Consider the following 22873-nt stretch of genomic DNA (forward strand, 5'->3'; position numbering starts at 1 on the left):
AGGGAGTTTACAGCTGTGACTAGACTTTGGTTTAGACCAGAGACTTAATGGTCTATTAAAAGTAAATCATCTAAACAGGCTAGAACCGTTATGCCCAGAGTCCTTAATCTGGCTAAAGGAGATGCCTGAATTTTTTAGAACAACCGCGGTGCTGTGGCTAGACCGAATGGCAGGGCCACAAACTGAAAACGATTATTTTCTTTTTTTTTTTTTTTCAAAAGATTTTTACAGTGTACAGAAAAAGAATCATACAAAGTACAAGGAAAACTTAGAATCTTAAATATAAACAAAGATACAGGAAGCAGAGACATACGGATGAAGCGGGCGTAGCCGCTATTTCGGACAGAATAGCACAAGTAAATTCTTACTGCTCTAGGAAATGTATGTCTCATCCAATAGAATGATTAAAAGTAGATCAATCCCTCTCTGGTGATCAGAAGAAAATTGGGATAATATGGGGGTGATATAGGATGTATCTTTTGGACGATTCATGGAATACTTATTTAGAGCTTTTTTGTAGAAATAGTATGGAATGTCTAAGTATTGGATGGCAGAGGTCTGGTCGGAAAACGCGGGTATCTCAGTATGTGGGTATTTTAAAGAAAAGCTACGCTTGGGATACAGACGTTGGCCATTAGGTAATGTAGCCTAGTCCAGTGTTATTGAAAGTCTAGGAGGAGGAAAGGAGGGTGGGTTGAGTAGAGGGTGAGGAGGGGAAGGGTAGGGTCGAGTCGGGTATGTTTTGACTCCCCTCGTCTGCCATAGATTCCGAGTGTACTCTACGTCATGATCTTTTTATATTCAGAAGTCGAGGTGAAATGGAACCAACAAGCCCATGTTGTGGCATATTTGGCAGGCCTATCTTGAGCTTGGTGGATCAGGTCCTCCATTTCAGCAGTTTTGCTGATGCAGCGAAGCCAATCCATTATTGTAGGTGGATCTGAAGAGCGCCATTTGGTAGGTATACACATTTTAGCTGCGCTAATCATGTGCATAGCTAATGAGCGGAAATATACATTTTTGGGGATCGAAGGCAGATTCAGAAGAAACTGTTGAGGCGTGAAAGCTAGATCATATGTGGTTATGTGTTTAACTAGTCTGTGGACCTCTGTCCAGAATGTCTGAAGTTTGGGACATGTCCACCAAATGTGCAAGAATGAACCTATCCCGGAGTTGCATCTCCAGCAGTGTGGTGGAAATTTTGGGAATATCCAGTGTAATTTGAGAGGGGTTCTGTACCATCGAGACATTATCTTGTATGCGTTTTCTTGAGTGTAAGTGTTAATGGAACCCTTGTGTTCAAATGTATAAATGGTATCCCAATCCGGTTGTGTAAGTTGCTTGGATAGATCCTGTTCCCACTTACGTTTGGCCCAGTCGTGGTTAGGATCATGATCCGTGAATAGTAAAGCGTATGTGTAGGAAATAAGGTGTCTTTGGGGTTCTGTTTGCAGACAAATAGATTAGAAGGGGGTGAGTTGTCTCGGCCATTGCAATTGTGATGTCGAGGTGTAGAGAAAATGCCGCGTTTGCACATAAGTCCAGAAGGGGAATGTCCCAGTCTTGGATAAGGTAGAGATTTCATTATAGGAACGTAGGCGATCTCCCTCAAAGGATTGTCCTTCTCTTACATTTGCATGTGGCCATATGTCAGCTAGGAACTCTTTATGCATACCAGGGGTAAAAGCTGGGTTAAGTCTAAGTAGAGTCAGAGGACCTATTGTTGAGGAAATCTTGTGTGTGTTACATGTTTTGCGAAAAACGCATAGTGTCGGGTGTATTAGTGGGTGATCATTAAGAATTGACGGAATGTGGGCTTGGGCTAGCCATGGGGTTTGGGCTATCGGGATGGGTGTTAGAGTTTTCTAGCTGGACCCAATCTTTGGTCTTGGAATGTATATTCCAATCAATAATCCTGTTTAAATGACTGGCTTGTTGGTATTTTCGTAGATCTGGTACTCCTAAGCCATCCTTAATTTTGGGATTAGTGAGCTTAGCGTAGCTTAGTCTAGGTCTGGATTTACCCCAGATAAAATCAGTGCATGTTTTGCGGTAAGTCGCAAAAAAGGCCTTCGGCAGTTTGAGTGGAACAGTCTGTAGTAAGTATAAAAGCCTTGGTAAAACGTTCATTTAAATGATAGCTGTTCTGCCGAACCATGAAAAAATCCCCCCCCCCGACCATTTTCTTTAAGTCTTGTGTTATTGTTTGTACAAGTGGTAAATAGTTTGTAGCATAAAGATCTGAGATGGCTGCAGTCAATTGTATACCTAAATAGGTAAGTTTATTCCAAATGAAAGGGAAGTTGTGTTGGCAATGTTCGCATAAGTCAGGCGATAGGGTAATGTTTGGGGCTGTGGATTTTGAAAAATTAATTTGGAGATTGGAAAGTAGTGAAATGCTGTAAGGTTTTGAGTAGGGTGGGGATAGTCGTCAGAGGATCTGTTAGGAAGAGAAGTAAGTCATCCGCAAAGGCCGCTATTTTGTATTGATGCTGGTGAACAGTTATTCCCTTTATATCTGGGTTCCATCTGATACAATTTAGCAAAGGCTCTAAGGTAAGGATGAAGATGAGAGGAGATAGGGGGCATCCCTGACGGGTTCCATCGGATATGGAGAAGGCTTCCGATAGGTGGCCATTGACTTTTACCCTAGCTGTAGGGGCAGAGTATAGTGTCCATATAAGATTTAACATATGAGGTGGGAGACCTAGCATTTGTAAAGTTTCTATCATGTAGTCCCAGTCCACCCTATCAAACGCCTTCTTCGCATCAAGGGATATAAAGAAACCTTGTTTGTTATTGGAAGAGAGCCAATGTTGGATATTGAGGGCTTTAAGGGTGTTGGCCCCCGCTTCTCTGCCCGGGACAAACCCCACTTGATCTAAGTGGATAGTGTTGGGGAGTAGGGGGAAAAGTCTATTTGCCAGTATTTTTGCAAACCATTTTAGGTCGACGTTTAGTAAAGCGATAGGTCTGTAGTTGGAGACCTGAGAGGAATCTTTGCCGGGTTTAGGGATGACTGATGTGAGCCGTCACTAGGGCTCGCGGGGGGTGGGGAGTGCTGTACATGTTTCAAAGGCTGATACGAAATTGGTGGTAAAGGATATCTTTAAATGTTTTATAGTATTCTGTAGTCAGACCATCGGGGCCCAGGCTTTTACCAGTTTTCATTTGGGCCAGGGCTATGGTCAGCTTCTTCTGTAGTGAGAGGTTTGTCAAGCGCTTGATAAGCAGATTCTGAGATTTGAGTGGGGCTATACTGTTTCAAAAAATCCTTGATCAAATTCTCTCTGTCTCAGTAGGGGCTCGTTCTGCGGGGGTTAAATTATATAGTTGCTCGTAAAAACGAACTGCTTAGCTATGTCGGGGGTCGAAGTCAGTTTACGTCCCGACGAATCAGTTAGTGAGTGAACTGTCAATGCTGCTTTCTTCGTCTGTAATGCTCTGGCAAGTCCCTAACCGGGTTTGTTGTCATATTTGTAAAAATATTTTCGTGACTATATGTATTTTCTTCGTATTGGTTTGCCTAGTAAGTCAAGCATCTCGTTTCTGGCTTGAATAAACACGGTCAGGGAGTGCATCGCTCGTGTGTGCTTATGTGCTTATTCAAGATGTAGTATTCTTTCTGCCAACTCAGTATACCTTTTCTGTCTGTCTTTCTTACGTTTAGCCATTGCTGAAATAAGGGTGCAAAGTATTGTTGAATGCGTAATTTAACGGTTTCAAGGATGGTTGGGTCCATGAGTAGGGAGGGATCCAATCTCCATATCCGAGTAGGGTTATTCAATTCGGGGAGGGAGATAGTCAGAGATATCGGGTGGTGGTCTGAAAGGAACATGGGATCAATAGAGGTGTGGTGGAGAAAGGGGAGATCCTTTTGGGTGAGGAAAAAATCATCTATTCTTGAGTATTTGTTGTGGGGAGGTGAAAAAAAAAAAAACAAAAAAAAAAAAAAAAAAGGAGTCTTTGCCTTTGGGGTTTAGGGTTCTCCACTTAAGAAGAATAGTCTATAGTTCAGTTTTAATAGAACGGAGAGCAGCGTATGGGAGGGAGGATTTGCCATTAGAGGTGTCAAGAGATGTTCCTTTGAGAAATATAAATCTGCCCTTGTCATCTTATAACATGTCAAGCAATTGGAACGGACAGCATTTGGCCATTATTATAGACATATCCGGATGTTCCCATTCAGAATATATAATCTTTTTTAGCCATGAATGAATAGCAAAGGTAAACCCAGGTGGGGGAGGTTTTAGTGATCCCAAACTAGAGGTGGGTTCATCAAGAGCCTGCGTGGCAGGCAGCAAAAAGGTTGAACGAACCAATTTAGTAAGAGTGTTCAAGCAACCTGTCTTGTGATGTTACTCCCTCTATATTAGGCTACTCAGAAGAGAATATATTAGTATCTTCCAAATCTCTTAGATGATCTTCCTGATCCCCTGCCCCTTACACCTCAATAAGAGGGTCCTGAGCACTAGATGGGGATCTACTACGTTTAGACCCACTATGGAGAGTGATCACAGCATCAATCTTCTTTTCCAAATTATAAATAGTAGAAGAAAAAACATCCTGTGTGATATATATAGGGACTGAAGTGTCCAGCACAGCTGCAACAACAGTCTCCCCTAATGGCTCAATCTGACTGGCCGCATCACTCTCAGAGGAGGATAACATTCTTTTGGAAATTGATTTAGTTTGTTGTGAAACGATTAACCCTAGCCTGAAGCACAAAAGCAGCGGCACTACCAAAAAGAATGTACACTGCTAGGTTATAGTCCAGTGCTATAAGCTGCTATTAATACCTAGCCTGGTAAAGTAATGTGTCAAAGGGAAATGCCTGTGCCACCAAAGCTGATGTATGCCACCTCCTGCTCATGTGTCCCTTCACAGCCAGCAGCAGCCACACACACAGTGCTTTAAAAACTTCCTCCACGCGCAGCTGGCGTCTGACGCAGTTAGCCCCGCCCCGATTACGCCCCCCCCCCCGTTTAAAAAAAAAAGCATTTTCCCGCGTGAGCAATGGACTTCAGGCGCCCAGAAAACAGCTGACATGGCGGTGGGGGAGGGGTGTAAAAACCCCCGCTGAGTGGCCACGTGAGCTGTTTTTTTTTTCAAAAAAGAATGCTTTCAGCATACAATTGCCCCGAAGGGGTTAATTTCAAGATGGGGGGCGCAGTAGGATCTGGTCCCCCCCTCTCTTTGTTACCGGAGGATCTGGCTACTTTTGGCCGGAGGAGAGGAAATTATGGCTCCTGACATAGCTCCGTTTCCAGCATAAGGCGGTGAGTCCTCAATACAGCCCTCAGTGGTGACACATAGGCTTGACAACATTATAAACTTAAAGGAGGCCCTTCTACATTAGAAATGATTTGGGCTGGTGGGGAGGTGACCGGATGTGTGTGGGGCGTGGTGTGAACGGGAGGATGTGGTTAGGCTGAGGTGAGTGAGACACCGCTGCGCTGTCTCCTCCTCGCCCTGTCTCCGAGTGCCACACGCTGGAGGACTCGACGAACAGCTAAGGGAGAAGCGTGGTCCGAAGAACAGGAGGTCGGAAGCGTCGGCACAGATCGTAGCCGGCCGAAAGCGGCCGAAGATTTCTAGATGCATGACGAGCCCGGCCGAGGATTTCCGGGATATCGCAGGAGTGAAGGCGCGGTTGTATGCGCCGGCCGCTAACGGCCGAAGATACAGTGAGACCAGCTTAGGCAATACTCAGACGCCGGCACTTCCCCAGCCTACGGTATCTGTGAGTACCCCCAGTGGGGGAAAATAGCTGAGGAATAGCCCCTCTTGACGAGAGGAGAGGAGCCAAGCTTAGTGTATTGATTGTGACTGTGATTGGTTAAAAAGATCATGATACCTGTCTTTCCCGTTCTCCATCTGGCATATAGAAGTTAAGTCAGCAGGATGCAATCTACACCCTTCCTGTTTTTCATGTCTTGCTATGTATCCCTCGCTGATAGGATGGAAAGCATATACAGCCTATAATGCCATTTATCGAACTGCTATTAGATCTGTTTCCTTGAGGATGACAAGAATATATATATTTTTTTCCTTTTTTTTTTTTTTTCTCAAACCTCCTGAATGATACTTTATTGATATCTTAAATATAACTGCATAATGGCATGTTCACTATTATTTAAATGACTTCCGGATGCAGCAAATGGTGGACACAGCCAGAAACGTTTTAAATAAATACTGGGGGAGAAAGGGGGCGGGGAGGTGGGGGTAGGGAAGGGATCGGTAAGGGAAAGATAGGGGGGTAAAAAGGAAGGATAGGGAGATAGGAAAGGACGAGAGATCAGGTTATTTCTTGGGGGTGGGCTTCAGTAGGTAGTGGCCTGTGGGATAAAAATTATTTTTTTTTTTTTTTGTTTTCTCTCCTGTGTATAGTAAGGAGCTGGGGGTTTGTCTGGGAGGTCTTGGCACTGGGTCTCCATTTTCCCTGCTCTATCTTGGGGCAACGGCCTATATAACTTAAAATGTCTAGGCGACGCGGGGAGGAACAGTTGCAGCATGAGGGGCTGGGGACACAACATCTCCGCTCCTCTAAAGAAAAAGAAAAAAGTATTCAGGCAGCAAGTTCAGCCGCGGCAAAATTAGAACGGTTTGTGCATACTCCAGTACATACCCCAGACCAAACACCAGTAAAAAGGGTACAGACGGCACAAACCAAATCTCATATCGGGGGTCCTGCTGACAGAAAAAGCCAAGGCCAAGCGGCCTCACTGACCATGCTAGTTCCTGAGGGCAAGAGTAAAAAGAACATGGGGGGCGCCCAAGGAGATTTGGAGTCTGATAGGCCTGGTAGGCCGCAAGAGGAGGAGGCCCCAACATTGAAGGATGTATTACAGGCGGTTAACGCATGTCAACAATCCCTGGGAGACCTGGCAGCTCAGCTAACAGGAATGAAGGAGGATATACTGTTAGTGCGACAAGACATCCAGAAAGTAGTTGAAAGAACAGCGGAGCTGGAAGTAAGAATAAGTCAGCTGGAGGACGATTTAAATCCAATACAGCATACGGTTAAGAATATGCAAAAGAACTTGGACAGTTACGCTACTAAAATGGATGAGTTAGAAAATAGGTCACGCCGGGTTAACATTAGGCTGCTGGGGCTACCCGAGAAAAGCGAAGGTCCTGACGCTATAAAATTTTTGGAGTCATGGTTACTAGACAAGTTCGGAAAGGAAGGCTTTTCACCTTTCTTTTCGATAGAACGAGCTCACCGGTATCCCTTTAGAATACCACCGCCTGGGGGGCGTCCCAGACCCCTGCTGCTGAAGTTTTTTAATTACAAGGATAAGGTGACATTAATGCGTAAGGCAAGGGAGATGGGGGACATTTCCTTTAATGGATCAAGGATTTCTCTTTATCCAGACTACTCTCCCGACTTGCAGAGACGTAGAGCGGAATTTCGGACAATTAAAGCTACTTTTCAGTCATATAATCTAACATATGCTCTTTTATATCCAGCAAGACTGCGAGTGGTAACCCCGGCTGGGGTACAGATCTTTGACTCGGCAGCTGGAGCATCGCAATGGCTGGAGGATAATAAGGAGTCTTTACGGAGTAGCCGAGGGGAAAGGGAGGGGAGACAGTGAAGGAGGGCGACTGTAAGCGGTTTTGATAAATTCTTGGTTGGATACCGTAGTTAAGAATTTGCAGGATGGGGGGGGGGGGGGGAACCACTGTGGCGGTGTCTGTGAGATAGGGTGTGAGGAGGGTTATGGATGGATTGGTCACGTTAAACTCCCGTAGGGAGCACCTTGTTAGGTGGGGGGGAAGGATGGGAGGGTTTGGTATTAAATAGGCGGGAAGGAGGGTTGGGGGAGGGAGGAGGGTTTGGGGGGGTTGGGTTGGGAGGGTTGGAGGGGGGTGGGTAAAATTTTAGAAAAAAGTAAACACGTGAAGGTAAAATTTGAAAATAGCACGATAACCACACAAGAGAGTAAATATGTGAAGGGAAAATATGAAAGTGGCAGGATAAATGCACAAGAGAGAAAGAACACAAACACAAAGCACTATTACAAGATATTTTTTAGGGTTAAATTTAATTGCGAGTTACTAATGTACAAAGTTGGGAAATACCAACGGATTATGATATTTGGGCGGGTGCATTTAATGAAGATAGGTATCCCAGTAGACTTTATATTTTATAAGCACCACGTAGTCGCTCTTTGTTTAGCTGTGTGGCGTTCTCTGCTTGTTGGCTTGTCTTTTTTTTATAATCGATGGTAAATTTGATGCAGGGTAAATCTATTAACATCGGGTCTTGGAACGTGAGGGGCTTGGGCACCCCGGTAAAAAAAGCGATAGTTTTTGCTATGTTGGAGAGATTTGATATTGGACTGGCTTGTTTGCAGGAGACCCACCTAACCAATATGTCTAAATCACTGTTAAATAACAGGAAATATCAACAACAATACCACTCAGTATACTCCTCCTATTCAAGGGGGGTAAGCGTGATAATAAAAGGAGGGGGTGAGCTTCTCCTGCAACCAGGTCAGCATAGATGAGCTGGGTCGATATGTTTTCCTGTATGGTAAACTTGAGGGCAGTAGCTGTATTCTGGCAAATATATATATACCCCCACCGTTTAAAATGGAAGTTATGTACAAACTGATGGAATTTATTGGGGATAAAGAAGACATCCCAATTATCGCGATGGGAGACTTCAATGAAGTCCTGGATGTAAACTATGATAGGTTCCCCCCTAAGGTGCGGCCCGGGGACTTAGGTGAAACCAGGCTGAGCTGCTTCCTGAATGAAATAGGTTTGAAGGACCTTTGGAGAGAGAAGCATCCGAGAGTTAAACAAAACTCTTGCTTGTCAGGATCGCATGGTACCCTTTCTAGGATAGATATGGTTATAGGAAATGTGGAAATGGCACAAAACATAAGGGAGATAGAATATATGCCAAGAGGGATCTCAGACCACTCTTTGGTGAGGGTCGTGCTTAATACGGGGATCAAAAAAATTCAAGGGTGTTGGAAGATTAGTCCTTTTTGGCTGGAACTCATGAAGGACGAAGTGGAAGTTAAACTAAGATTAAGAGAGTTTATAAGCCTTAATGCGGGCACGGCGCCAATGAGTGTGATCTGGGATACCCTAAAGGCGTTTATTAGGGGCATTTTGATCCAACAGGTAGCAAGAATGAAGAGAAAATCCAGACTATGGGAGGAGAATATTAGGAAGGAACTCTTAGAAGCAGAGAATGCCTATGTCATGGACCCAACCCCAGAAAATCAAAAAATTTGGTTAAACAACAAGGTTATAAAATAGCGATTGTAAAAAAAGAAGAGAGTAAACGAATACTTGTGAAACAGCGCTATTTTGGAGAAGGGGAGGGGGTGGGAAGATTGCTTGCACAGTTGGTTAAGACAAACTCTTCCCCCTCACTCATTTCAAGTATTAGAAATTTAAATGGGGTGACATCATGCAAGGGTGAGGAGATAGTAGAAATTTTTGGAAATTACTACAGGGAGCTGTACCAGTCACAAGGCTCAGGGGAGGAAGGGGCAATGGATAGTTTCCTGGAAAATCTAGAAATGGTGACTCTTACTCGGGAGGAACGGGAAATCTTAGATGCCCCGATAACCATTAGTGAGCTACAACAGGCAGTGGCTGGGATGCCAAATCATAAGGCCCCCGGCCCGGACGGGCTCCCGGTAGAAATTTATAAATATCATGGAGAACTGCTACTCCCTGAGTTGCATAAAACTTTAATAGACTCAGCGGAAGGGAGACATTTACCTGCATCAATGACAGAGGCAACGATTATAGTGATCCCCAAAACGGATAAGGACCCGCTGGAAGTAGCCTCGTACAGGCCAATATCACTACTGAATGCGGATGAAAAAATCTTAGCTAAAGTACTTTCAAATAGGTTGAATCAATTCATGACAAAGTTAGTACACCCAGATCAAACGGGGTTTATTATGGGAAGATCCACCAGTACGAACATCAGAAGAACCTTCCTAAATATGCAGATCCCAGCAGAGAATGTAGGGGCGAGGGCCATAATGTCTCTGGATGTAACAAAAGCTTTTGACAGCCTAGAGTGGAACTTTCTGTGGCGGGTGTTGGAGAAAGTAGGAATGGGCCCCACCTTTATTGGCTGGATTAAAAAGATGTACAACGCCCCTAGCGCCAGGGTAAGGGCCAATGGTAGGTATTCAGAAAAGATTGAAATGAGCAGAGGGACAAGGCAAGGTTGTCCCCTGTCCCCTCTGCTCTTTGCGTTGGCCATAGAGCCATTAGCCATAGCTATTAGGGCCAATTCTGGGATCAGGGGATTTCAAAGAAGAGGAGAGAGACAGGAAAAGATCGCTTTATACGCAGATGATGTGTTACTGTTCCTGGGAGATACCGGACCATCTCTGGCGCAGGCAGTTACCTTAGTAGAAGGTTTTGGAAATTTTTCAGGGCTGGCTATTAATTGGGCGAAATCCGAGCTGCTCCGAGTCGACCCCCTGGATGCCGCAGTCCCGCTACCGGGGATAAGGGTAAGAGAGGTAGATGCGTTGAAGTACCTCGGTATATATTTGACATTGAACCCTGATCAATATATCAATAAAAATTGAATTCCTCTTCTGCATAAATTTAAGCGCAAATGCGACGTCTGGAGTAAACTCCCGCTTTCAGTAATGGGTCGTTGCAGCCTGATCAAGATGATTTGGCTGCCACAGCTGCTGTATGTTTTGCATAATGCGCCGGTATGGATATGTAAAAAATGGTTTAAGAAATTGGAGACCCTTTTTCGGGAACTTATCTGAAAGAAAGGCACGGCCCGGATACGACTCCAGACGCTGCAGATGCCAATAGATAGAGGAGGCCTGGCGGTTCCACAACCTAGGAATTACTACCTGGCGGCGCAGATGCAGCATCTGGCGGGCTACGACTCGGAGCAGGGAAGAAAGCTAAAAGGAGGGATTAGAATGATAGGAGCCAGACATGAGTTTATAGCTGAGGTCCTGGAGGCTGACTCCTTTCAGCACAACAACTCGATAACTAAAATGTTAGGTAAGGTTTGGAAAGCAGTGAAATTAAAAATGGGCTTTTCAGGGCTGTTAGAATCTACACCTCTCTGGGACAACAAAAACTTACCTGAAATATTTATTATCGGTAAGATTAAATCATGGGAAAGGAAGGGTATAACTAAACTGATCCATCTCTATGATGGAGGGGTCTTAAGGACATTCTCGGATTTAAAAAAAGTATATGATATACCACAACACTCATTTTTCAGCTATCTGCAGGTGAGACATGCCTTAGCAGCACAGTTTGGGGGAAATACGCCACAGTGGGATAAAATACCTCTACTTCGGAAGTTGCTCACCTCAGATAGAGCAAAGGGGTCCATCTCAGGAATTTACAAACAGTTAGGTATGAATTCTAATCAGGAAATTGATTATCCGAATCTGAAGAGGAAATGGGAAGAGGACATAGGGGAAATATTAGATACGCAGTGGAGGAGAATAATGGAATTAGGGCCAGTGACCTCGATCTCCCCTTCCCAAAAGATCTCACAATTGATGCTGGTGCACAGGGCTTATTATACGCCTAAAAGATTACGTCAGTTTGGTAGGAGAATAGACGACAGATGCCCTAGATGTCGGGGACAGGGAGATCTTCTACACATGGTGTGGCGCTGCCCGAAGCACTTTCGCTATTGGAGAGAAGTGTTGGCGAGTATTAATAGGATCTTTGGGTTAGAAATGGCAATGGACCCGATTTTGTGCGTGTTGGGATGTAGGCAGGAGCCGAGAGAAGGGAAATATACCACAGTGGCAGTGGTACGATGCCTGTTTCAGGCACGCAGATTGATCGCGCAGAGATGGCAAGCTGAAAGAGCCCCTACAGTAGGAGAATGGACCCAAAGTATTAACGAACTAGTTTGGAAAGAGAAGACATTGTACGTAAGGAGAGGAAATTTTAGAGAGTGGAAGGGAATATGGACCCCATGGATAACTGAGATGGGATACCCTATAGACTAGAAGGAATAGGTGATTTAGTGGTAGCATACTGATGTCTCTGTGCACTTGGGCGTTTGGGAGGGTTCTGGAGGGGGGGGGGGATGGGGGGGGGCTCAGGATGGGTAGGGGTAGGGTGGGTAAGGGATAAATAATCTAGGTAGGTCGTTGATGTTTAGATATGCTCTAGGAAGGTTTGTAATTTTTGATGGATTAATTAATAAAGAACAGAGAAAATAAGAATTATAAACCACGATGATGAGATACGGTGCTGAGATAAAAATGAGATGCAATATGAATGAGTCTCTAGCACAGGACCTCTGACGTGGAAAGAAAAAAAGAGAAAAAAAAAAAACTTAAAGGAGAAATTCATAAGAAAATCCAAAGATATTTCTTAGAAATCTCCACTTACCTTCCCGCTGCAGGGTTATCTGAGATAAACCCAATCGTTACGCTTCACGGTGGGCTCCGAAACCTTAGGAACAGGGGAACCTAGAGGCTACCCATAATCTTGGACCTACAACAGCACCCTGCCAGTAAAAACTTTATAGCCTTACTACCAAAAAGTACTGGATCCCAGGGTCCAGCTCTCTAAAAAGAGAAGCATTCACAAGCAAAACCTTGTTTCTTCGGACACGAGGCCCGGTTACCATTCCTTAGGCCCATTAAAGGACACTGAACAGATCCGGTCAGCATGGCTAGCCCCCGCAAGGATTGCTTCCAGTGGAGCTCAGCACATCTTTACTCGTGACCAACACCTTAGACACTGGCAAAAAAACTGAGGTACTCCCGGTAAAGGGAGGGGTTATATAATGAGTGCACTTCTGGTCTCAGGGCGTGCCAGTGTCCATCACCTATTGGTGGCCAATTAACCCATATAGTAACTACTATGGCTCCGTGTCCTCCGATGTATGAAAAGAAACAAGATGCCATTAGGAAGGTTTATAATGCCTTCAAGAAATACAACATTCAAAATAGTGGTTGAAATGGATGCTCCCATTCACCATTTTATGGAACAATGAAGTCCAGCAGCTGTCTTAGTCTCACCCATGAAACAGCATGTCATGCAAGAGAATGCTGTGTTTGAGACAGAGGCTCCATGCTCCCAAAATCTAGGGCCCAAGAGGTCTAGTAATGTTTGTTTAGCTCCACACAGAAATAATACCAAATTTACAGAGATCTGTACAATGGAGTTTATATAAGAGAACAGATCTTAGAAGATGCCAGCATTGCTCCACCATTCTCTATTCAATATGTTCTAGGAAAAAGCAAAATACTTACTCCCTTCCCACGTACAATGTAAGAGGTTTAAGGCTCCCTCTACCCTTTTCCAGTGTTGAAGGTGAAAGAAAGCATATGCTATTGCTTCACTGTCCCCTCTCTTCAGAATGTGTTCAGGGGGTAATATTAAACTCTTCATTTCAAGAAGATACTGTGGAATAAAAGAAAATGTAAGTAGATATGAATCACAAGCTTGACTTACATTGTTAAAAACCATGGGGGTTATTTACAAAAGGCGAATCCACTTTGCACTGAAAGTGCACTTGTAAGTACAGTCACTCTAAATCTAAGGGGTAGATTTGAAACGAGTGGAGGCTCTGCTGATTATATCATTCAATCATGTGCAAGCTAAAATGCTGTTATTTTCCTTTCATGTCCCCCTCGGATCTACAGCGACTTTACGTCCAAGTGCACTTGCAGTGCAAAGTGGATTTTCCTTTAGTGAAAAAAAACCCCATATCTCTAGTTTTATAATGGAGAATCTTTTGAGAGCGGTAGATAACCCTTCTGAAGGTTGGTGGTGGTTTTTATAGTGTTTCTTTGACACCATCTATACTTTAGACAAAGTTCTACTGCCAAAGTTGCAGGTGCAGCTAAGCAGAGGAACCACAGGTCAAGGATACACTCTAGTGTGGACAAGCCCTAACCTGTATTTTGCACAACTAAATAAATCATAGTGTTCTATGTGATATACAGACCTTGGACAATTCCAATAAAAATTAAAAATTATACTGAGAATTTACCCAGAGGGAAAATGTCCCAGGAGGAGTTGGCTGCACACTCAAATCTTTAATTTTGGTGTACACAGTCATCAGAAAAAAGGAAAAATTATGTAGTATGCAGCATTGTTAATCAACATTTGTGAGGGTAGTATATAAAAACACCATTTACAGCACTAGCTTTTTAGATGGAACTATGGATTGTAACAATCTTCTGTCAGGACATAATGAATTGCCAAGCAGACATACTTTTGGCACATGTGGGTTAAACTCCACTGCTCTGTGAATAGCCTCTACAGCGTTCATTTCTGCTGTGCTCAGCCCTCGTCGAGAAGCAGCTTCTGGAGAAAATCTGTAAAAGACAAGACCAACAAAAAGGTGTTAAAATGACATATGTGACACAAAGTATGTTACTCTGGGCTTTAATAAATATTGTTCAGTATAAAGTACACAAGGATTAACTGGCCACAACAGCTGTTTAATCTGAACTAGACTCTCCATTGTCCTTTTCAAAAGGGAAATAGAAACTTGGAACAAAGTCATCACATATATTAGGGCTGATATACTCTTCCATTCCAGCATAAATTCCATCTAACTGGTGACACTGGTACAGGATCTATCCTACTATACTGGAAATTAACCAGACCATGCAATCTCTTTCTCACCTCACGGCAAACTCCAGAGCTGTAGTTGGCAGGCAGACACCACAGGGAAAGCTGTGAGAACCATTGCTCTGCCCTCCCAAGCTGGAGTCGCTGTGTAGGGAGGAAAGATGTTGCAGGTACTGTAAAAAAAAAAAAAAGCAAAACAAAATTGTTTACATATATAATCTTGGTGAAAGGTATTCAGTGATCCCAAAAATGAACACATTAAATTGATATTACAAAACCAAAAAGATTTCTCTATTAAAAGTTTGTTTGCTAATTCATAGTGGTAGCTATTCTAAATTCACTTCAGTTATTCTACAGCAGATAACTGGGCATTTCATAAAATAGGTAAGTCATTTTCAGAACCGCAAACCTACTGTGAATTTCTAGGCAAGTACCACGATATACAGTACTTTCAAGAAGAATACAAACTTATATTAATTTTCAGTGAGGAAAGGATCTCCCCTACACCCAACCAGCCAAGATGAATAGGCGATACGGAGCAGCGTCAGCCCACGTGTCTCCACCAAACCACACGCCCTGATGCATTTCATCCCACCCACCGGGGCTTAGTCATATATTAATCTCTTTTTAACAATCTGGAATTACTCTATAAAATTAAATAATTCTAGAAGAAAATATTTAAAGTGAAAAAGAACTAATACCTTAAGAAGACTCTTTCCAACTCCCTTTATTCCTCCTGAGAAGAATACAAAGCCCTCATAGCAGACAATAATTGTCCCATATTTCCTAACCCACAGCTGAGCAGCGATTGAATGGTTGGATAACCTACCTGCCAGCAGCCCATATTCTAAGTCCTTATAAATGAATATCAGGTGCACTGTGCTAGTTAGGAACCAAGAGATAGGCTGCAGGGAGAAAGGTTGCATCACCAAGCCTCTGATTTCAGAATGCGTGGGTTTGAAAACCAAGTCAATGACATTTATGCTACATTTACATGGCCATACAAATGTTACTGATGGAATAGTTCTTATGTATGATGATGCTTGCTTTCAGTTCTGTTTTAAATGCATACAATTTAATGGAGAAATTGCATATTACATATTTCCTTAAAGTTGTCTAGTGGTTTTACAAATCTCTAATATTGAATTTGTAGCCTGGTTAAGGGGTCATACAAGGACAAAATCTGGTTACTCATACCAAAAGAATGTGTGACTGCAAACTGACCAAGTCCTTAAAAGGTAATGGAAGAAATAGAACGCTGGATAGACGCACTCCAAAAAAGTTCACCTTTGTTAAAAAAATGGATATCACAGGGCAATACAGACTAACTGCACAGCTGCTGACGGGAGTTAGCTTGGGGGTTGTCCATTCCTTACACACAAGTCCATAGACTACAGTTATCACTTGGAACATTCAGTCTCCCATCAGAGCTGCCATGAGGCATGTGTCTGAACCTGGTTGGCCATGCCGCAAAAAAAAAAAAAAAGAGGATGGGAAATCCATGACGAAACAGCATCTTTAATATTCTTGTATATTTTTGAATATTTATTTCTGCTAATACTTTTAATAAATGTTATACTTATAAGTATTTGTGTGACCTCTCTTTTCAGAATACAAGGTAAATGTATACACATGTCCTCTTTGATGCAGATTTTATGGTCCAACGGCCTTACACTTATGCCCCATGTTTGCCCCGTGCATGCCCCATGTTTGCACTTTATAAAATTATGTGTCATTTAAACTATAAGCTAGCAGGCATTTCACAACACTAGAAATGTAGGGAAACTGAAGGAACACATAAGGTTGCAATTCTAACATAGCATGTGACTGATCTGCTTCCTACTATTCCCTCAGATAGCATCCATTTGCAGTGGGCATAGATCTTCAGAAGGCATACTATCTAGCTGATAGATGGTTAAACCATCAGTGTACTTGCACAATGCTGGCTCATTAATGAGATTACAGTTCAGCTTCTATAAACCAACTCCACAAGGTGGACAAGGTCAGCCTGGCAATATTTAAATTTTAAGAATTAAAAAAATTGACACTTTTAGAGGAGAACCTTTTGTGGACATTATATAGGCTCACCGTAGTTGAAGCACTGGCATTGTAAAAGTACTCACTTGTCTGATACTGCTCTTGCTTTGAGTAGTGCAGCTGTGTAACATATTGTGGCAGATTTTGGTAAACTGATATCTGTGGAGATAAGAAGACACTGCTGTTATAAAAAGGCTAGTTCAATCACATAAAAAAAAAAAATTAAAGTTACGCTTACTGGTAACGTCTTTTCCTGTAGTATTTCAGGACAACCACTAAGAGAGATAGTCTCCTCCTCTTCCTCTAGGAAACACTGTGCCAGCCTATAAATTCTTACTCCCCATGCCTGACCTCAGTTCTTTCAAGATTACCTCTGGCCAGCTGGGGAGACACAAGAACACGTTAATAAACATACACTCAAATATCATTATCATGCTGCGTTCTGGTCTTTTACAAGACCCCCCCAAAGCTTTGGGTGGGTAACTAGGGCTGTCCTGAAAGACTACAGGAAAAGACGTTACCGGTAAGCGTAACTTTAATTTTCCCTTATCGTCATTCAGGACAGCCACTATGAGAGGATAAAGCAAGCACTTACCAACTAGGGTGGGACTACAGCTTGCAGAACTTTCTGACCAAAGGTCTGCTCACTTGCCAACACCAGGTCCACTCTGTAATGCTTTACAAAGGTAGAGTGGCTAGACCATGTTGCTGCCTTGCAGATTTGTTCTGGCGTTGCTCCAGCCCTCTCTGCCTCGGTGCCATGGCTCTGGTGGAGTGTGCCCTGATACCCGTAGGGATCTCTTTCCCTGCTAATGTATAAGCCTGTGCAATGGTTGACCCAAGCCATCTAGCAATAGTGTGACGAGATGCTCTGCAACCCTTTCTGGCACCGGAAAATAAAACAAATAGAGTCTGACTTCCTCACTGACCTAGTCAGCTCCAGGTATTGTAGGACACTTCTCCTTACATCCAGAAAATGAAATTTCCATTCCCCTTCACCTGAGGGGTTGTGACAAAATGAAGGTAGAACTACCTCCTGGCTTCTGTAAAACCCTGAAGCCACCTTGGGCAAAAAAGCCGGATCAGCACTAAGAACTATCCGGTCTGCAAAAATAACACAAAAAGGAGGTCTAATAGATAAAGCTTCAATCTGGCTGACTCTCCTGGCAGTTGTTACTGCAACAAAAAATAACGTCTTTAGGGTGAGATCCTTTAGCAAACATTTGTCTAAAGGCTCAAAGGGAGGTCCCGTTAGGCTCTGCAAAACTAAGGATAGGTCCCAACTGGGAAAGGGAGGACCTCCGACCGGTCTATATCTAGACAAGGCCCCTAAAGAATCTGACCGCCCATCAGTCGGTGGCCAGAGATCTTTCTAAATAAGCACCAAGTGATGATACCCGACTCTTCAGGGTAGCTATGGATAATCCCTTGTCCACTTCCGGGGGTCCCCATTTCTTGGATATGTGGAGGACCCAATCTCCCTCCCTAAATCCTCATTCAGCTGAGAAAGTCCGCTACACCGTTGCTTTCCCCTCTCAAAAAGATTGCAGAGAGAGAGTGTTGGACTCGGCCCAGCTCAGAGTGTCTGTTGCCAGGGCCATCAGGGCTCCGCTTCTTGTGCCGTCTGCTTGTTTATATAGGCCACAGCCGAAGAATTGTCCGACCGTACCTGGACGTGGTGGCCCTGGAGTTCTTCCCTGAAGAACCTGAGGGCTAGTCCCACTGTCTTCAGCTCCTTCCAATTGGACGACCTTTTTATTTCGTTGCCTTCCCAGGAGCCCTGAGCCAGAAGGGAACCCAGATGCGCCCCCCAGCCCCTGCCGCTTGTGTCCGTGGTTACTATCCGAGAGACTGGCAGGAACCACAGATGTCCCTGCGACAGGTTCTCTACCCTCCTCCAACACCAGAGAGATCTTTTTATGTGGTGAGGAACATGTACTAGAGCGTCTAGGTCTCTCCGACTGTGATCCCATACCCTTAGGACAAACGTCTACAGGGGACGAAAGTGCAGTTCTGCCCACTGCACTGCTGGGATAGTAGAAGTTAGAAGGCCCAGAGTCAACATCAGACACCTCTTGGAGACCCACTGGTTGCACTGTAGAGAGGCAACCGCTCTGTCCAGTTTTAGGAATTTCTCCCTTGGAAGGAACACCCTCAACTGTGTTGAGTCCAGCAGGTATCCAAGGTACATAATCCGCTGTGAAGGGATCAGACTGGACTTTTCTAAGTTCAGCGGCCACCTCAAGCCTATTAGGACCCTTTTTGTTAGGTCCAGGTCCCTGAGTAGCTTCTCTGTGGATACTGCAAATAGGAGCAGGTCGTCCAGGTACGCTATGACAGACTCCCTGGAGTCGCAGGAAAGCTATGGCCTCCGCCAAGACCATGGTAAAAATGCAGGGCGAGGAGGATAGCCAGAAAGGCAGCGCCTGAAACTGCAGATGCACTATTACTCCATCCAGGTCTATAGCTAGCCGGAGAAACCTCTGAGATGTTTCTGCGATAGGAACATGTAAATATGCGTCCTTCAGGTCCAGCGAGACCATGAAGCAAATGTGCAGAAGCAGAGCTCTGACTGTAAAGATAGATTCCATGCGGAATCTCTTGTAAGTGACTGACCTGTTTAGGGGTTTTAAATTCAGAATTAGTCTGAATTTCCCCGAGGGTTTGTTCACCACAAAAACGTGGGAATAGAATCCCTCTCCTTCTTCCCTCCTTGGAACTCTGCGAACTATCCTCTGTTGTTCTAGATCCCTTAGAGCCTCTAACAGAGCCTCTGCCTTTGTCATGCAACTGGAAAGGTGTGTGACAAGGGATTTCTGTGGGGGGAGGTCTTGTGAACTCCAGGAGGTACCCACTTCTTATGACCCCCCAGGATGAATTGGTTGGGGGGGATATTCCCACTGCGGAAGGAAGGCCCCCAGTCTTCCTTCTACCGCACCAAAGGAGTCATTGTTCCTTACGGGGCTTTTCAGGAGGGTGAAAAATCGCCCCTCCTCGGCCCCTACCTTTTTGGCCCCAAGATTTCTTTTGACCTTCTGGCTTTGAAGTTTTCCTACCCTTTTGCAGACGAAATCCCTTTCTTAGTCTGAGCCGGGACTTTCCGTTTGAGAGGGAAAGACTTATTTTTGTCTGCCGTACGGTCTAGGACAGTATCTAAAAAGAGGATAGAATAGACTCCTTAGCTGTACCCCTTATCAGCGAGTCTATCCTCTTATCCATGATGTCAGACAGGGCCTCCATATCCTCGAAGGCCAAGTCCGTGTGCCTAGAAACCTAAGAAGCGGCGGCATGCAATTTGGGGCTTTTATTGCAAATGGCTGTTGGGTCTTCTTAAAATGGAAACCTTCTCTTTAGAGAACGAGAAAAGGGCTTCCTTTCAGGATCCTGCCACATCGTATACTGGAAAGACCCTTTTCTTTTGCTCCCCCAAGCCTTTGTACATTAGGTCATGGAGGGTCAGGGGCTTCTTGTCCTCCTGAATACCGAGGGTTGTGTAAATTGCCCCCAGAAGTTCCTCTACCTTGTCCAAGGACAACTTATACCTAGAGGGCTTTCTGGACTCCCCATCCTTGTCCTCACCCTCTGACTCCTCCTGGGAGTCCGAGGTGCCACTATCTGGCTGCCTTTGCTCCACCTCGGAAGGGCCTGCAATTTGCTCTGCCCTAGCTGAAGTCGCAGGTCAGGCAGGTACAGAGCCCTGAGCCTGTGGTGGGGTTGTGTGGACTGGGATTGGGGGGGAGCTGGAGCTTTTCAAAAAGTGATTTAAATGAAGAAAAGGTGGATGAGAGCTCCTTTACAGAGGCTGCCAACCCAGACTCCTGCTCAGCTTCCCTCTCTTTGACCAGGGAGTCTATGCTCCCTTTACACAAAACTTTTGTCCAGGACTCCCCTAAAACATCTCTACAGGATGCACACTTCCTCTTAGAGCCACGAGTTGATTTAGTCTTTTCTGTAGCTTTCTGCAAAACATGGACCAGAAAAAAACACATTACAAAAAAGCAGGCATAAAACAACCCCCCGGGAGTGTACTAGACCCCCCTTACATGGGATCTGAGCCCCCCTGACCACCCAGGGGGTCTGCCCCCCCAGATAGGAACCATACTAGGAGGGGCAATCCCGGATAGAGATGATCCTTCTCCGGGGTGCTCTTACCTTGGGAAGGCTGGAGGTGGTGTCAGTATGAGTCGTTGCATCTGCCTCCGACATGACTGCAGGTGGTTGCTTTCCAGGGAGTCGCACGATGCCTGTGCACGTTACAGACTCTCTGTAGCCTGTGCCCGGCCCCCTATCGGCTCCGTGACCTGGAACCGGAAGTCACAGGTCAAAGGTAACACTTCCGCCCTCTGCCGAAAATGACGTCACCCGCCGTCCAGTGCTCAGGTTCCAAACAATGCAGCCCATATGGAGTACAAGGAGAGTGGAAGTTTCCTTGCTGCTGCCCTGTGGACGCGATAGGGGCCCCCCGCAACCTGATGCCGCGCTCAGCAAGGAAGGGGTGGCTTTAGTTACAGGTAAAACAAAAACTAAATGTGCCCAGGAAAACTCCTGTCTCCATAAGGGCTCTTTTAATGGTCGCAGTCCCCCTGGCTGCTCTCAAGCCTGGTCCCATCCACAGTGTCTCCCCACCGGAGGAAACACTAGAACTGAGGTCAGGCAGGGGAAGTAAGAATTTATAGGCTGGCACAGGGTTTCCTAGAGGAAGAGGAGGAGACCATCTCTCTCATAGTGGCTGTCCTGAATGACGATAAGGGAAAAAAAAGTAAAAACTTTTCATCATGCAATCTGAGTGTATGTGTACACGCTGTAAGTGTGATTATGGAGACCTCATACACCTTTTATGGAGATGTCCAAAACTACACCCTTACTGAGTGGGAGTGGTGACTAAAGTTAAATCAGTATTTAAAGTATCTCTTCCACTGGATCTGAGAGCTTGCCTGTTGGGTGTAATGGAAAAATGGGACCGGGAAGCACACACCACACCAGAGAAGCCTTCCACAGAGTTTTATTCCAGGCACGGAAATGGATTATGATTCATTGGAAATCCGAGGATCCCCCAAAGATAAGGGAATGGGTTAAAAATGCAGATGAAGTGTTAGGAATGGAGAAGCTTATTTACCAACATAGAGGATGTGCGCTTAAATATGTGCGATTATGGTCACCGTGGTTGGATGTCCCGGGGCTTGCCTGCCCCAGTGGATCTGACTAAGGAAAGGCTATTTGGGCTCAATGCTGGATAAAGTGTTAATTACAGATGTTCCTTATGTAAATCTGGCAATTTGTGATGCTTAATCTTTAATAAACATATTTTTTCGATGAACAAACAGAATTTATAATTCTTACATTAAAGAACAAAGTTTTAAATAACTTGTCGTTTTAATCCAAAAGTAGTCAAATGTTGTAGGTCTAAGAGACCATAAAAAAGCAATATAGCAATACAAAGTGCTAGATCTAGGACAATTTAATGATCAATTTGATGAATCGATGCGATGAGGGCAAAAAATGCAGAAGAAAAACAGAATCACTGAATTGCTTAAGGCCAGCACATCAAACTTATCTTTTTTGGCCACATGGAGTCCTTGTTTATAGAAATAATGGAGAAGGGTGGTCTTGGGATATACTCTGGAATGATCTGTATGATATCATCTCTGGGCACTTACAAGGTGTTCTGCATTTCTCAAAAAATAAATGAACAAACAATGACCTAGCTAGATTCCAGGAAAAGTGGAACCAGCGTGGACTGTTGCTTTTCTGGGACAAAGACTGAGAATTAAGACGTGTATAATGCTTTGACATAAAAGCACCTGAAGACCTGTGCTTTACCAATGCAGGGCAGAGCAGAGCAACAGGTATAAATTTATTGGTGGCCCCATAAATGCTACATTTACCTTTCCTTAGCTCCCCTGTTGCTCTATTTGTTTGGGAAACCAAAGTTGCATACTTGGTACTTTCTGATATGGGAGGGCATATAAATCCCCTTTGTCCCATGTGCTAGCACAGGTGCTTGACCACTGAGCCACCCATCACTATCACGTTTGGATGGGGAGATCATCCTCAGCTCTGTGAGCTGCTATTGCAGCATACACCAGGGGCGTCTTCTCCTCACTTCCAGGAACAACTGTACTGAGTAGAAAAAAAAATGGAACTATAGGTATTAGCAGCTGTTGGGGCCCTCATTAAAGTGAATAAGGTTACCTGTGTCTAAGCAATATTCTTAACATTTTTACTTTTGTCTTAAAATTCTCAAGTGCTGTCC

General features: G+C 44.4%; 1 protein-coding gene across 7 annotated transcripts in view; it reads right to left on the reverse strand.

Moving 5' to 3' along the window:
• ST7 (suppression of tumorigenicity 7) overlaps positions 1-22873 on the reverse strand; it is a 249405-nt gene that overhangs the window by 62084 nt on the left and 164448 nt on the right. For 5 of the 7 annotated variants that reach the window (XM_077471735.1, XM_077471737.1, XM_077471741.1 and 2 more), the window contains 3 exons: positions 16707-16779; positions 14222-14324; positions 13254-13404 (listed from right to left, as the gene is read on the reverse strand). In XM_077471735.1, coding sequence (XP_077327861.1) covers positions 13254-13404; positions 14222-14324; positions 16707-16779 — 327 coding nt within the window. The remainder of the gene's footprint in view (positions 1-13253; positions 13405-14221; positions 14325-16706; positions 16780-22873) is intronic. The other 2 variants (XM_077471736.1, XM_077471738.1) reach the window with 1 other exon arrangement.

Source organism: Lithobates pipiens, unplaced genomic scaffold (genome assembly GCF_037356315.1).
Source record: "Lithobates pipiens isolate NorthernLeopardFrog02 unplaced genomic scaffold, aLitPip1_a1.2 Scaffold_8, whole genome shotgun sequence".
Classification (NCBI taxonomy): domain Eukaryota; kingdom Metazoa; phylum Chordata; class Amphibia; order Anura; family Ranidae; genus Lithobates; species Lithobates pipiens.